The sequence below is a fragment of the Staurois parvus genome, unplaced genomic scaffold (assembly GCF_062004578.1).
Source record: "Staurois parvus isolate SC_StPar_1 unplaced genomic scaffold, SC_StPar_1.0 ptg000017l, whole genome shotgun sequence".
Lineage (NCBI taxonomy): Eukaryota > Metazoa > Chordata > Amphibia > Anura > Ranidae > Staurois > Staurois parvus.
This window is the reverse complement of record NW_028317813.1, coordinates 11,333,482-11,350,431: the sequence shown is the minus strand read 5'-3', so window position 1 is coordinate 11,350,431 and position 16,950 is coordinate 11,333,482. Positions and strand designations below refer to the sequence as shown.

Genomic DNA, 16,950 nt, shown 5'->3' with positions numbered 1-16,950 from the left:
GTGCTTCGCTCCTATGCAGCTTGCCCTTAGTGCCTACTGGGCTACCTTCACCCCTGCCCATTTGGAACTCATCAAACATACATGGACTGCCACACCATGCGCCTGTTATCCCTTTTGTGTTAATACGGTACCTGACTTGCAATGAACTGTAATATGCTCTAATATTCACTAAATGTATGGTATCGCTGAGGATTTCTGGACACTAAGCCCTGGTTCACACCAGTGCGACTTGTCATGCAATTTGACCATTCCAAATCACATGACAAGTCGCACCCTATTGTCGGCAATGGAACCATTCAAATCAGTGCAACTCTTCTGCAACTGAAAGTATTTCCTGCTCTATTTTTGGCAATTTCAGGTGCGACTTGCGTAGACATCTATGCATGAAGTCATACAGATGTCTGGTAAGTTGCTCCTGAAATCGTACTGACCTGCGGCTTTGATAGTGCGCCGCTTCAAGTGAAGTAATGTGATTTCAAAGTCACATTCAGCCTGGGTTCACACTGATGCGGTGCGGAATTTGCAGCGTTTTCTGTGCAAATTCCGCACTGCATCAGAATCGCACCCCGTTCATGTGAACCATTGTGGGTGTGTATGTTAAGTTAACAACACCACAAAATCGGTCCGCAAAACGTGGTGCAATGTGCAGAATCGGATCTCATGGGTGTGAATATCCATGCGATCCAATTCTAGTGCGGACCAAAAAAAGGGTCCTGCACCTTTTTGGTGCGGATGCAGTGCGATTTGAACCATACAAAATGTATAGCTCAAATCGCACCGCACAGAATTTGCATGTGGTTTGCACAGGAATGCAGTGCGGTTCCTGTGCGAATCACATGCGATATGCCGCACCGCGCAAGTGTGAACCCAGGCTTAGTGTGAACCAGGGCTAAGGAGGAGATTTACTAAAACAGATGCACTCAGAATCTGGTGCAGCTGTGCATGGTAGCCAATCAGCTTCTTCGATTTAAGCTTTGAGGAAAAATAATCTGGAAGCTGATTGGTTTCTGTGCAGAGCTGCACCAGATTTTGCGCTCTCCAGTTTTAGAAAATCAACCCCTAAATGTCTAAGGTCATTCACTTGTATACAGTATACACAAATGGATCTGCTGGAAACCAATTCATTTGCAGTGTGCACAGAACCGTTAGGCTACATTCATATGGACATTTGTATTTGACAGCAGCTAAACACCAGTAATCTTCACTTACCGCAAATAGTTGCGGTTTGTAAATGCGATGCGCCAGCGTTTTCAGACAGTTTTTTCCCAATACCCCATTCTTGGAGGATGTTAAACCCCAGGCACCTCCTCTTCCTCTTTGTGGGTAGTTTCCTGAGCAAGGAGATAGAGCTGTGTAATTGAAATGGAGTACAAAGCAAAGCTGGTGCCTGCTTGAGAGGAGAAGACTGAGCCTGGGTGCACACCAATGCGGTGAGGGAAACACTGCAAATCCTGTGCGTTTTCCGCACCACATTGCAGTCGCATCACGTTCATGCGATCTGGTGTGGGTGTCAATGATAAATTAATGACACCCTGAGACAAATCGTAAAATGCGATGTGATTGCCAGAAATCGCATCACATGGGTGAAATCATTCAGGTGCGGATTTAAAAAAGCATCCTGCACCTTTTTTGGGCGGATGTGATATGATTTGAGCCATACAAAGTGCATGGCTCAAATAACACTGCACAGACATTTGCATGTAATTTGCACAGGAATTTGGTGCGATTCCTGTGCAAATTACATGCGTTGTCCCTCACCACATAGTGTGAAGCTGGGCTGAGCCTGATAGAGAGGCAGAGAGAGAGGCAAATGAAATGAAGATGGGTACATCCCCTCACATCTAACTTGGGGATGTTTTGTCCTGATGTATGAGGAAATCAAAACCTATCCTGATAAATTTTGCAACTTTACCAGAATGTTAGTGTCCACCTTTGACAGCTTACTAATCATTGTTAGACCACTTCTGCAAAGAATGAATACTAACATGAGGCTCCATGCAAACTGGGTGTTTTATTAACACTGGTAGCGTTAACCAAAAAACCAAGTTTTTCAGCGGTTTTTAGTGTTTTTACATTTGCGTTTAGCCGCGTTTTTCCACATTTGCGGTTTTTGTAATTTTTTACACAAAAAAGTAAATTAATAAAAATTAAACAAAATTAATAAAAACCGCCTAAAAACACTGGTTTGCCACGTTTTACTGCATTTTACCGCTTTTTCAGTGTTAGAGCATTTTTACAGCTAAAATACTCCTCTAGAAACCCACTAGTTCTGGGGTTTTTTCCAGTCAAAAAACGCCCCAGACAAAAAACGCTGATTAAAGCCTATGTGTGCATGGACACATAGCATAATATGCTGGGGAGTTTACTGGCTGCTCTCCCCTGAAGCCAGTCGTTGGGAGCTGATCACATAACTGGACCGGAGCATTGCGAGAAATATAAGCATCTTCCTTCTACAGGATAGTTTGTATGAGTGTTAGAATTGGGGTTGGGAGCAGGGGCGGACTGACAACTCATGGGGCCCCCGGGCAATAGGGGATCATGGGGCCCCTGTGTCCTTGCCCACACTCAAACAACACCCAAAAAAGCCTATGAAAGGTACCAGGGACATCTCATGGGGTCCCCTACTGACCCTGGGCCCTCGAGCAGTGCCTGAGTTCCGCAATGGTCTGTCCGCCCCTGGTTGGGAGTCATTTTAAACTTAGTTCTAGCCTTGAATTACATTTGAACTCTTAGTTTTGTAAGCCCTCTTTTTGCACTGACCATTTAATTGCTAAACATGTGACAGAATTCATTATATTTGTGTTTGTAGGATAAGTGAGCAAGTGAATCTGTCTGTTGTACTGGCCAATGTCAATGTGATCATTGAACTGCCGCTGTCTGTCTCCGGGTAAGTCAATATGTAATAGGCTGTACTCTGATCTGTTGGAGCAGGCTCATTTACATGCATTGTTACAATTGGGGCTGATTTACTAATACTAGAGAGTCTAAAATCTGGTGAAGCTGTGCATGGTAACCAATCAGCTTCTAACTTCACCTTGTTCAATTAAGCTTTGACAACAAAACCTGGAAGCTGATTGGTTTCTATGCAGAACTGCACCAGATTTTGCAGTCTCCGGTTTTAGTAAATAAATTTCAATGTGTCTGTCGCCTGTTACTCTTTATATCAGACCGCACAAAAAAATTACATTGTGCCTCTAAAAGGTAAAAGACCCAAAAAATGTTCAAATGTGTTACATCCAAGAAGGGAAGAAAGTAGCTCCATTACACAATATTACTTTTCAACATAAAACACCAAAAATGTAAAGTGGAACTTCACTCTCGCATTCAACATTGATTCTGCTAGTATTAGTAAATAGATATAAAGGTATATTATATTTATTTGTTTTAAACTTTTTTTTTTGTCAGTTTCTTAAGTTACCGTATTTTTCGCTCCATAAGACGCACCTGACCATAAGACGCACCTAGGTTTTAGAGGTGAAAAACAAGAAAAAAAAATATTCTGAACCAATGGACTGCAGACACAGTAGAGGGGATGACCAGAGACTGTGGACACAGTACAGGAGATGACCAGAGACTGCGGACAAAGTACAGGGGATGACCAAGAGACTGCGGACATAGTACAGGGGATGACCAGAGACTGCGGACATAGTACAGGAGATGACCAGAGACTGCGGACAAAGTACAGGGGATGACCAAGAGACTGCGGACATAGTACAGGGGATGACCAGAGACTGCGGACACAGTGCAGGAGATGACCAGAGACTGCGGACACAGTACAGGGGATGACCAGAGACTGCGGACACAGTGCAGGAGATGACCAGAGACTGCGGACACAGTGCAGGAGATGACCAAGAGACTGCGGACACAGTGCAGGAGATGACCAGAGACTGCGGACACAGTGCAGGAGATGACCAGAGACTGCGGACACAGTGCAGCAGATGACCAGAGACTGCGGACACAGTGCAGGAGATGACCAGAGACTGCGGACACAGTGCAGGAGATGACCAGAGACTGCGGACACAGTGCAGAGGATGACCAGAGACTGCGGACACAGTGCAGGGGATGACCAGAGACTGCGGACACAGTGCAGGGAATGACCAGAGACTGCGGACAGTGCAGGGAATGACCAGAGACTTCGGACAGTGCAGGGAATGACCAGAGACTGCGGACAGTGCAGGGAATGACCAGAGACTGCGGACAGTGCAGGGAATGACCAGAGACTGCGGACAGTGAAGGGAATGACCAGAGACTGCGGACAGTGCAGGGAATGACCAGAGACTGCGGACAGTGCAGGGAATGACCAGAGACTGCGGACAGTGAAGGGAATGACCAGAGACTGCAGACAGTGCAGGGAATGACCAGAGACTGCAGACAGTGCAGGGAATGACCAGAGACTGCTGACCTTTGGGGAGGGAGGGGGAGCGGGTACCTGAATTTGACAGGTACCCGCTCCCACTTCCGCGGAGTTGCCTTCCCTCTTCTTCCCAGGCTGGCTTCTGTGACAGCCGGGTGCCCACTGTGCATGTGCGAGAAGCGCTGCGCTTTGTGAATGGCCCGGCGCCTTCTGGGACCTGTCATGTGTCCCAGAAGACACTGGATCATTCACAAAGCGCAGCACATGCGCAGTGGGCACCCTGCTGTCACAGAAGCCAGCGCGGGAAGACTGTGCAGTGCTGGAGCGAGGAACAGGTAAGGCCCTGCAGGAGACAACAGCTGAGCGGCCGGCCCGGTATTCTGACATGGTGGCCGCAAAAATACCGGACCGGCCGCTTTATATTCGCTCCATAAGACGCACTGACATTTTCCCCCCTTTTTGGGGGGGAAAAAAGTGCGTCTTATGGAGCGAAAAATACTGTACTTCCTGTCTTTCTCCGCTAAGCGCACCCTCCTGTCTGCATGCCTGAGCTAAGGCCAGATAATTTTCAGGAAGTGAATGCTACATGAATCATTTGCCCTTACTCTAGATGGGCCACAGCCAGACATGCTATAGGGTGTTTTTCAAAATGATTTCTCTGCAAAATCAAGCATGGAGATATGGATGAATGGGGGAATTTAAATACTAAAAAAAAAAGCCAGGTTACAATATGCCCGACAACACTTTGACGTGCCTCACCAGGTTTTTTATTGGCATTGGTGCAGTAAAGGCTTCTTTCTGGCAACTCGGCCATGCAGCTACTTTTTGTTCAAGTATCATCGTATTGTGCTCCTTGAAACAACCACGCTGTCTTTTTCCAGATCAGCCTGCATTTCTGCTGAGGTTACCTGTGTTTTTTTCTTTGTATCCTGAACAATTCTTCTGGCAATTGTGGCTGCAATCTTTCTGGGTCTAACTGACATTGTCTTGGTATCAAGAGATCCTTGAATTTTCCACTGCTTAACCTCGTGAGGATTTACCCCCCCCCCCCCTCCTGACCAGGCCAGTTTCTTTTTGTTACAGCGCTGCATTACTTTAACTGCCAATTGCAACGCTGCACCTAAATTAAATTTACATCCTTTCTTTCCCACGGATTGAGCTTTCTTTTGGTGGTATTTGATTGCCTGTGCCTTTTTTATTTTTTGCGCTATAAAAAAAAGACCGTCTTTTTTGAGAAAAAAACTATATTTTTGACTTTTTGCTTAAACATGTCCAGTAGAAAAATTTAAATAAATCAAATTTTGTCATAAATTTATGCCAAAATGTACTCTGCTACATGTCTTTGCTAAAGAAAATCCCAATGCGTGTAAATTAATTGGTTTACGTGAAAGTTATAGCATTTACAAATGGAAGTTTTTTTTAAAAAAATGTTTATTTTTACAAGTAATGGCGGCAATCAGCGACTGCGGGACTGCGGTGGGCATTCTGACACTGGGGGGAACTGACTTGGTGTCACTGACATCCCCAGTAACACCAATACAGTGATCAGTTCTAAAAAAAAGCACTGACACTGTACTAATGGCATGAGGGGCGTTCAAAGGGTTAACTGTGTGCTGTTTTACTTGTGTCTGTTTCCGTGTGCTTCACTGTAAGCACACTGCTTTGGATGGCTGTGCTGTGCACAGCCATCCAAAGCAGTGTGCATGAGCTGGCAGGGAAGAGAACTATTTTGTTTACAAACAGTTTCCCTCCCCCGTCAGGGATGCTCGGCAATCACCGGGCGCCGGCGAGTAATCACTGGGAGAGACCCGGTGATTGACAACTGCGGCCGCGAATGGCAGTGTGGGTAGGGCACGCGTGCCCCCTACCCGGAAAATTCTAAATCACGTATATACACGTGATTTTGCGCATCCGTGCCGCCATGTAGCAGTATTTTGGAAAGTAGTTAATAAGTGATTGAACAGTACTGGCTGGCATATTCAAAGCTTTGGTTATCTTTGTATATCCTTTTTCTTCTTTATAAAGTTCCATTACCTTGTTAGGCAGGTCTTTTGACAGTTCTTTTCTGCTCCCCATGGCTCACATTCACTAGGTGCACATTCAGTGTATTATAAATACAGTGAATATGACAGCTAATGTCAGCAAATATGCTGCAAAACATGTAACATGAATGTTTTTAAAGTTTGCCCTGCTTAAAGCAGAAATAAAACCATCATTTTAATGGTTTCATAAAACAGTCACATTCAAGGCATGCCATGAATGGTAACTGTCAGGGCCTGTTCCCACCACTAGCACTGCCACGCATTTCCTGCACTGCACTGAAACGCGCTGCCTTCTTTAGATGCCATTAATTGTTAATAGTGCCCCTATGTGGTTTGGTGTGGCACAATTTTAAAAATCATGCCTGCCGTTCTTTTTGTGTGTTCTTGTGCATTTGCCAGCCCATTAAATTGAATGAGCTGTCAAAAACGGGCTGTGCAGGATCGTGCAAAACACATGCCTTATGATGTGAACCCACCCTCCCAGTTACTTGTGCTCTTATCCAAACTGTCAAGTTATCAAGTGGCTGGTGCCATGACTGATCACATGTGCAGCACCATGGAAGATCAAATAGAGCCTAAGATGGCAGCTTCCTGTGCTGTAAAGGAAGGGAGGGTTTTGTTCTGCTTTAGGTTGTTTATATTTGGTTCTCCCCTAAGGTCTGGTGTTCCTAATGAATGATTCAAGCCATGTTTTGGCATTATATGCTTTAGGTTTACATTTCTTTCATTCATTTATGCAGTGTTACTGTTAGGACTGTGTGAACAGTATGGCGGAGCAGTGACATAATACTGACAGGGATGTTCATGGTTCTCTTTCAGAGAGGCTTCACCAAACAGACTGTTCTATAGTGGACAGGTAAAGGGAGAGTCTGCCATGAAGAATGAAGATGATGTGGGCAGTTCTGTGGATGTGGAAGTCACAGTATGTCATTTCCCATTTTAATTGCTGTCCTATAATGCAGTACTGCTTGCTCACATAAATAAGGCAACGATCCATATATTTCAGAATGAGTAATCGCACTAATTAATATTAATATGGGTTACATTTTAATTAATGTTGTCATTGCACTAAAGTATATCTAAATCCAGAACTTTTTGTTACTGGGAGCAATCTATCCAATGTGGACACAGGCAACAATAAAAACCTGGCAGTGGTTCTAACCCCTCGCCCTCTATCCAAATCTTTAAAAAAACGGTTTTGCCTTTAAGTATACTTTAATTCACTCATTCATGATACACCAACCCAAATTACCAGTATATACTGTATGTATTGTATTGTATATGAATCTTTTTTTTTTTAAATCAAGTAAAGAAAATACGGCATTCCAGGACATTACATACTATTGTCATTTAGCATGTGATATCACAGCAGTGAAACATTTATACATTTTTGTCTAATAGTCCTCCAGCAATTGCCAGCACCAATAAAGCATCAAAGATATCGAAAGATATCTTTGCACTTTACAATATACAACATAGCAGGAAGTGAACCCCTATGGTCTCCCAGAAGAATTCTCTGAAAAGGCCATCTTTGTTCTACCAGGGTCACATCCAAAGAATGGATCTCCCTGTGTGCAACATACTGATATGACATTATCTTCCCTGCATGTCTAAGGCAGACCTTGAGATACTGTACCCAGGCATAGCCACTTGAGTGGAGCTGAAAGACTGTTTTTAATGATAAAGGATGTTTTGGAAAGTTGAATATTGCTATATATTGTAACACATCAGGAATGTATTCAATTCATGCAGGCTTGTGAAGCTTGGATCAGTCCACTTTACACTACTAATAATACGTATGATCTGTTAATCAGGTATCAAATCGTGGAAAATCTTTGCGAACACTAGGTTCTGCCTACCTGAACCTAATGTGGCCACATGAACTGGCAAATGGGAAATGGCTCCTGTACCCAATGAAGATCCAGCTGAAGGAGAAAGTGCAATCTGGCCGTAGCATGGAGTGCAGTCCCGTAGATGCAGTCAACCCCCTCAAACTGGTGTGTGAGCTCTCTGCATGTCAATGTTACTACTCTCCTTCTCACCCCTATACATACAACAGGAATATGCTCTAACACTCTGAATTATCACACAGAATACAGTAAGAGAAGACACCAAAACCTCTGGGCAAAGTCAAAGCTCAGCAAGTCGGTGGGCAATCACATATCCAGCAAAGAAGAAAGACATTGTTTTGGTAATTATTACAGCAGTGCTCATTTTACTAATTATAAAGATAAAGTTCAGGAGTGTTGTTCTCACATTATACTAAATAATTATTATTTTTATTATTATTATACATGATTTATTTAGCACCAACAGTTTGCTCAGCGCTTTACAATATAATGGCAGACAATACAGCAACAATACAGTTTAACACATGAGGGTTAGGAGGGCTTTGCTGCTTGGAGCTTACAATCTAAGAGGGAGGGGCTAGTGATACAAAAGGTAGTAACTGTGGGGGATGGATTGGTAGGAGGAGTAGAAGATTCCATTATTAGCTGAGGGCAGGATAGGCTTCTCTGAAGAGAGAGGTTTTCAGAGATGGCCTAAAAGTGAGCAGAGTAGGCGATAGTCTGATAAATTGGGGTAGAGAGTTCCAGAGGATGAGGGAAGCTCTGGAGAAGTCCTGGAGACGAGCATGGGAGGAGGAGACAAGGGAACAAGAGAGTAGGAGGTCGTGCAAGGAGCGGAGAGTACGGTTTGGGTGATAATTGGAGACAAGTTCGGTGATGTAATTTGGGGCAGAGTTATAAATGGCTTTGTATGTTATTGTTAATGTTTTGAATAGTATATCACTACGAATACTAGCCATAGATATGAGATGATCATTACTATGATTGGATGACAGTTTTGTGTCTAAGGTATGATACACCCACAAGGATAATTATAATTTATTTGATAACAAGCACTTAAAGCAGTGGTTGTCAAATTAGGAGCTAAAGGAGGCCTTAAATGTGGCCCCTGACATCACCCAAGGGCCACACATAATGTTCAATACATGTAATGCTTAAGAGGACTGTCAGAAACTGCAGACCTAATAGAGTAAATGAGGATCACAGAGTGTGGACATGCTCCATTTTTGGCTGGGAATATGCTGCAGAAGACAATATGAAACTTGAACATGTTACTTGAGTCTAGCAGAGACAGGGACAGGGGTGGACTGGGCAGTTGGGGCCATTCTTATACCCCAAAAAAGGCCATATCTCTTTTGCTGCAGACATGCCAAAAGGCTTCTTGTTGAAGAGGAGTAAAAAGCCCCCACCTGTGTCCTACCAAGTGTGGGATGAGGACAAGGACAGAGCATAGGCCGCCCCCCCCCCCAACCGGCATGGTTGGTATACACCGTTTCCAAGCAGAGGCTGGCTCTGTGCCCTACCAGAGGCTTTCCTCCCCCTGCCAACCCCCAGCCATCCCCTGATGGCCAGTTTGGGAACCCAGGCAGGGAAGAGTGAGAGCGGGAGGGGGCCAAATCGCTGCACCATGGGCCTCTAGGTTGTACTTGTCCCCTGGACCAAAAGTTGACAGTCAGCCCCTGAGTAGATGTCAATGCAATTACCCTAATGAATGATCCCACTACAAACTGCTGAGGGCCGCACATCATATACCAAAGAACTGTACCCTTGGGCCATAAGTTGGGCGCCAGGGACTTAAAGCATAAGTAAACATAAAAAAAACCCCATAAAATATTGCACTTTGCCAATCCAGTCCTTCAATATTATGAAGCAATGCAAATGCAGCAGAAATAGCTGCGTTAGTTGTCATTTTCAGGACAAGGATATTTTTAGCAAGTATAGAAAATACCTGTTGATCTTGCCAGAAATAGTGTCCTCATAACTACCTGTAATATGAAGTTGTGAAGATCTTTATTGTGCAGACTACAAATGCCATCATCCTTGAATGTAATTGAGAATCAAATGCACACACAGTCAGCCTGGGTGGCTCCTTCCATAGATACAGTCGAGAAGCAAGTGTAGCCAGCTAGGGACAGGCAGTGTGTTATTCACAGGATTATCAGTTGAAAATAAAGGGGGAAAAGCCTAAAAAAAATAAAACTAATGCAACAATCTCATCTAAGGACTAGTAAGGTGAGATGCTGTATGTTAATCTTTTGCTCTTGGGTTTAAATACACTTTAAGTTGTAAAATACTTGTTAATGTTTGTGAATTAACCTAAACATGACTTGATTACTCCAACTAATACTTTAATCTCTGGCATCACTTTTGAATATCGGCCAATGTATTGCAATCATAACAGTGAACAGTCTTGACTAGGTTGTACAATGGTAATGTACACTTCCACAAACAATTGCATGTAATGTACACCCTACTGGCAAACATATAACAGTCATACAATTAAATACATACCACTACAATGCTCACTTTGTTCTGATGTCAAAGTACAGGGGGTCTGTTGATCAAATGTGCCTAAAAAAACAACTTATCTATAGCTCCAACTCTAGGGAAGAATGGGAAAATGAAAAGGAGAAACTGATTGTCTGACCTAAAGTGATATTAAGGTCATTTTTTAAAAGGATAAGTTCACCTTTTGCTAAACCATAATAAATTCACATGTTTTGCAAATAAAAAATGTGCATTTATTATTTTTTGTTGCAAGAGCCTGTAAGCGATCTGGTGATTGCTGGTGCCACGAAGGTCTCCTGCTGACCTGTCATTATATCTACTTTCCCGTACAGGATGTCAGTATGGGTAATCAGATATACTGACAGGAAGAATCAATTAACTACCGTGGTGCTCCACAACGCTGTGGTAGTTCATTGGGCAGCATAGTGGCTAAATGGTTAGCACTTCTGCCTGGCAATACTAGGGTCATTGGTTCAAATCCCAACTACGGCACCTCTTGCCTGGAGTTTGCATGTTCTCCCTGTGCCTGCGTGGGTTTCCTCCCACACTCCAAAGACATGCTGGTAGGTTAATTGAATCCTATCTAAATTGTCCCCAGTATGTATGAATGTGAGTTAGGGACCTTAGATTGTACGCCCCTTGAGGGTTAGGGAATGATGTGAATGTACAATATATGTAAAGCACTGCCTAAATTGATGGCACTATATAAGTACCTGAAATAAATAAATTGAGAACTGCAAGTCTGCTGCTAAGGCTGTGGGGATCTGTAGTTTCTCATTCACAGAGGACTATTTTTTTTTTATTGTGACAGCAAGCAGGAGGAGAAGATCCCCCGCTAGCTGTCAAAACAGGGGAGAGGGGGCCATTCTATTCGTAACATGTTACACCCTGAATATCAGTGTAACATGTTATGAAAGGTGAACTTATCATTGAAATAACAAACATGTCATACCTCCTCTGTGCAGTGGTTTTGCACAGAGAAGCTCCGATCCTCCTCTTCTTTGGTCCCCCACTAGTGCTCTTGGCTTCTCCCTCCTGTCGAGTGCCCCCAGAGCAAGCAGCTCACTCCCGAGCTGCTGCTCTGCATGTCCATTCACACACAGAGCCATGGCCCTCTCTTCTCATTGGCTCACTGCCCGTGATTGACAGCTGGCTGCTCACAGCAAGTTGGGAGGGAGAGTCCCTAGGGAGCCAAGGGTCTCGTGCAGGTTGGTTGATCGCGATGGGGCTCAGGAAAGAATTAGGGAGGGGTGAGGCACACCAAAGGTTTTTTTCCTTCATGCATAGAATGCATAAAGGTAAGTGACCTTCAGCCTTTACAACCACTTTAAGAAACATAAAAATTGCACACAGTTTTGATCATCAGTTCTACTTGTGACTTTTGTTGTAAATATAACAAATCTGTCTATTTTTCAGGATTGTGCTCGTGGCACTGCTCACTGTACCATATTTCAATGTCCTCTGTACAGTTTCGACCAGCAGGTGGTGCTCAATGTCCATGGACGGTTATGGAATAGCACATTTTTAGAGGTAAGATTCCCAACCCAACTACTATTATTCTGTGACAAGTTAAAATATATTTTCCTTTTTTAATGTTGTAGTGTCTTATTCGTTTAGGACTACCCATCTGGAAGTGCCCTAGAGGTGGTCATCAGAGCAAATATCACTGTGAAGTCTAGTATTAAGAACCTGGTACTGAGAGATGCTACAACACAGGTACACTTAACCTCTTTGGGATTGGTTGCATCTATAATTTAACATTTTCCATTGTATGCTAAAGTCATGCCATACCATTCTATAAATATAAATATCTGTGTGATATGTTTAAACTGTATATTATGAAACACCTTACCAAGCTGGAATTTTGCTTAGTGTATGCATAGCAAAAACATTTCTACTTAGTTATTAATAGAGTAGAGAAGGTAGAAACCGCTGTCAGATTGATTTTCTGTCTGTGTCCAGTTGCAGGGATTTCCCTTCACTTCCTGTCCAAGAGATACAGTAGGAAACAAAGGGGAAATTTCTACAAACTACTGTGGAATGCCCCTCTATGACAGTTGTTTCTGGAACAGGTGTTGCCATTAGAAGGTTTCCCATCACCTATTGTTCTGGCGACAACTGTAAAATTTTGGGTCATTTCTCTTTTTCTGTCTCAGTGACGATGGTCACCAGGACAATTGGAGAAAATGAATCTGCCCAGAGAAGACCCATACCAACAGCATATAACAAATATATACTTCAATTTGTGTCCTTGCTTGTCCTTTTGCCATGTGCCTAGAGCGATAATTTGTACATCCCAGATTGTACTTTGAATACTGTTTGGTTCTGGTGTCTTGGACACATGGGAAGTAAGTATAGTTCTGTCTTTGTAAAGTCCTCTTCTTTTTTTAAAAAAAGAGGAGAATAAATTAAGAAATCTGAACAGACAACACTACCCAATACTTATTCTCCACGTTGGCCTTAGTAGGGCAGGAATGGATCCTTCTTTGCATCTTTACTGCAGCCCACTTTCCTCTTGTTCCCCTCGTTCCTCTTGTTCCCCTTGTTTCTCTCTCAGTCCTGGCATGGCTGTACGAAAATAAGTGAATGTTGTTAGTCCTTTGCCAATGTTAATGACTTTAGAGAATTTTCTATGCATTGATATGGAGGATCTGTTAGAGGGAGTAGGACACAGAACTTTTGTATTGGCTGCTCTTGAGAGGCTGCTCCAAAAGAGTACATGGTGAATTAAATAAAGTTGATAACAGCAGAAAGTCATACCTTGTCCCTTTATTCTAAACAGGAAAATGATTTTGAATGCTGTTTAATAATATGGCAGAGGAGTTCCAGGGATCCCTAGAGAAATGGGTGATTTTTTTTATAGGACTAAACATTTTTACCTGTGGCTACAGCCAGCTGTGACAGGGAGATTTCTGTCCAATATTACAATTGTAACCATTTTGCTCACACCTATAGATCTCTGTCATGCTGTACTCTGATCTTGATATTGTGACACATGGAGGGGTTCCTTGGTGGATCATTCTTATTGCAATTCTGGCTGGATTATTACTGCTATTACTACTAGTCTGTATCCTATGGAAGGTAAGAAGCATGAATCACCGGTTTTGGTGTATTAAAATATGAACCAATATTTTTTTAATTACTTTGTTATCAAATATGCATCTTGTGAATAATTTTCCTCTGCGCATAAGCAGAACTATACTTATCATAATGGCAATCAAAGGCCAGTACCTGGGACAGAAGAGAGGGGGGGGGGCAGGATCAAGCTTCAGTATCTCAAAATTTCTGCTTATTTTGTGATCCTCTTCTGGATACCTCTGGATATTTGTGGCTAATTCTAACGAGAACCAAAGAGAAAAGCAGGTGCAGGGGATATTGAGAGGGGGCCAAAGACTCTTTATAGTTCTTGGTTTTGTTTGGTGATCTGTACTGTGAAAATGTAGCTTTGTATAAATCCCAGATATCATGAATTCTCTAACAGCACATTCAAACATTAGTATCTTTAATAAATGAATCACATGGAACAAAGAGTGGGAAAATGATCAGAAACCAAACAATCACATAGGCCTGCTGACTGCTGGTTGACATTGTGCCATTCCTGCTCATGAACTACAGCGCCACCAGCAAATGTTTTGACAGTCAGGTCATGCCTAGGGTAGTATGATGTTATAATAAGGTCCTATATTGTAAGGATCTGTGAATCTCTGAACAACCAGTGATAATTCAAAGTAGTATAATCAGTGTTATCCAGCACCTGACATGATGTCACTGAACACAACATTCTTAAGTGCTTTCATTACAGTGATACCCAACGCTAAGCCAGTACTCCATGTTTTGCTTTGCTTCGCACTTAAAGGATTTTACTCATCTCCTAATTACATCACTTGCATTAGTTTTATTCCAAATCACTTTACAAAATGGAATCAACATGCACTCCTCTGGTGCCCACATATATTGCTAGCATTGTTTCCCAATCTACAGAATTAAAAAAGGTTATCAGAAGAAAGAATAGATTTTATTATGTTATCTGGCACTCACCAAGAGATTTCATAAATGTTTTTTAAATCTAAGTTTGAATAAAAGTAACTTGGTAGGGCACCCCAATTAAGAATCTGCAATCCCTCTAAGCATTAAGTGACAAAGTAAGTTGCTGTTAGTGGCAAAAGGAGGCCTAGGGTGTTTGGTGAAGTTTTGTAAGAGCAAGAAGACAAGATTATGAATAATACCTACTTTAAATGTGGCGCATAAGGCATCATTTAGGTATCCTAGGAGAAATCATTTCAATAAATTTCATATAGGGTAAAAAGTCCAAGTACTGCAAAAGGCCAATCTGTGTGTACTTTGCCTAACAGTTGCACGTATGACAACATTCAACAACTATGGCTGTTCCTAGACCCAGTACTTTGCTATGTTGGGGACCTTTTATGCAGAATTACAGATAACACCTACAAAGCATAAGTGGTCAATTAAAGCATATCCTAATCCCATCGTTTGTTCAATTCCTTGGAGGCTCCTATGGAAAAAAAATACACAGGTATATGCCATTTTTTCTTTCTAAAACAGCCTTGAAGACTGCTTTAGGTTGATTTATGGAACCTAGGTGTTAGGCCAGTCATAGATGATGCAATTTTCTTTCCTGCAAGTAGGAGTCGCTCGAGTCCCCCGTTAACACTGTCAGTGTTGATGGGGGAATCCCTTCCATGGAGCTATTGTGTTCTCAGAACACATTGGGGCTGATTTACTAATACTGGAGAGTGCAAAATCTGGTACAGCTCTGCATGGTAGCCAATCAGCTTCTAACTTCAACTTGTGCAATTAAGTTTTGACATAAAAACCTGGAAGCTGATTTGTTTCTCTGCACAGCTGCACTAGATTTTGCACACTCCAGTTTTAGTAAATCAAACCCATTGTGTTCTCAGAACTAGCAGCTATAGCTGCTGGCAATAATCGCATAAAAAATCGGACAGGCTGGTTGCACCCAAGTCATACTACAATTGAATTGGGTACAACCAACCTGCCCATAAATGGTTTGAACCTCAGCCAGTCCCTGCTGAACTGTCCAAGATTCAAACCGTAAATGGCCGGCTTTAGTCTTATCAACAGCTTCATAGCTCATATGTAGTAAGGTGAAACACATCTCCACATGTGATAAATATCTTATATCCATCCTGCTCTAATTCTCTTTGGTATTCTTTGTTTCTGTTCAGCATATTACACTGTTCTCATGCTAAGGAATACAGATAAACACATAACATAGGATAACGAACTTTAGCTCATTGCTGTCTTCCCCTATTACTTCCAGTGTGGTTTCTTCAAGAGAGAGTCCGCAGAGTCCAAGTATAAAACAAACTACTATCGGGCACAATTGGGGGTACAGCCCTCCGAGGCACAGAGGCAGGCCGAGGAGGATTTCTAGCTGGTAACATCCAGCACGAGTGTGTTATGAAATGCTGCATAATATACTTGATATCCTAATCTCATGCTGGTGTTTAAAACTAACCTAGTTGTAATGCTGCTGTGTGGATTGCTTGCAAACATTATACACGGTGATGAGTCTTTTCAACAGACATGCTTATTTATTAATATTAAATAATAATCTCTTAGTTTTTAAATAAGTATATCATGTTTGCTGAATTAATGCATGCTGTATGCTAGCCAAAAACAAAAGTATGAGCCTACTCACACAGAATCTCGCATAAACAGTTGCTAGAAGCAGATGCAGTATTCAGTGGCAGTTATACTAGTATATTATTTTCTAGTAACCACTGTCATGCATGTTTCTTCTATGTACTAGTATAGGCATCCTAAGGTACTGTCCACTTTTGTCATATGACTCACTTCTTTACCCTAAAAGCATAACTAAAAAAAGTAAGCTTCCAGTTGTAAAGAGTGTACACCTAGAGGAACATTTGTAATGGAGAGTGGATATCAACTGTATAACGCAAGATTACTGCACATCGTGGCATATTCATAAAAGGCAAACCATGAGGGCCAACTGCGTTTTCTCTGCTTAATGCACCAGAGAGAACACTGAGATTGAAGAAGATGCCATTCACATGACTTTGGCAGCCTTGACAAGGCTCATCCCTCAGTTTTTTAATTCTTCTCTTCCATTCAGAAGAATGTACTTAGTGTTTGGGACTTCCAAGTCAGTGGAGTGCTAATCACATATGTAAAGCACATTAATGCACTTTAT

The 16,950-nt window shown here is 42.4% G+C and overlaps 1 protein-coding gene across 3 annotated transcripts in view; it reads left to right on the top strand.

The window, feature by feature from the left end:
* The window catches only part of ITGA7 (integrin subunit alpha 7), a 202,105-nt gene that overhangs the window by 178,568 nt on the left and 6,587 nt on the right, over window positions 1–16,950 (top strand). For 2 of the 3 annotated variants that reach the window (XM_089679696.1, XM_089679687.1), the window contains exons 18-24: window positions 2,810–2,887; window positions 7,216–7,318; window positions 8,211–8,393; window positions 8,489–8,587; window positions 12,171–12,284; window positions 12,372–12,470; window positions 13,710–13,835. In XM_089679696.1, the coding sequence (XP_089535822.1) occupies window positions 2,810–2,887; window positions 7,216–7,318; window positions 8,211–8,393; window positions 8,489–8,587; window positions 12,171–12,284; window positions 12,372–12,470; window positions 13,710–13,835 (802 nt within the window). Of the gene's footprint in view, window positions 1–2,809; window positions 2,888–7,215; window positions 7,319–8,210; window positions 8,394–8,488; window positions 8,588–12,170; window positions 12,285–12,371; window positions 12,471–13,709; window positions 13,836–16,056; window positions 16,174–16,950 lie in introns of all 3 variants that reach the window. The other variant, XM_089679702.1, reaches the window with a different exon arrangement.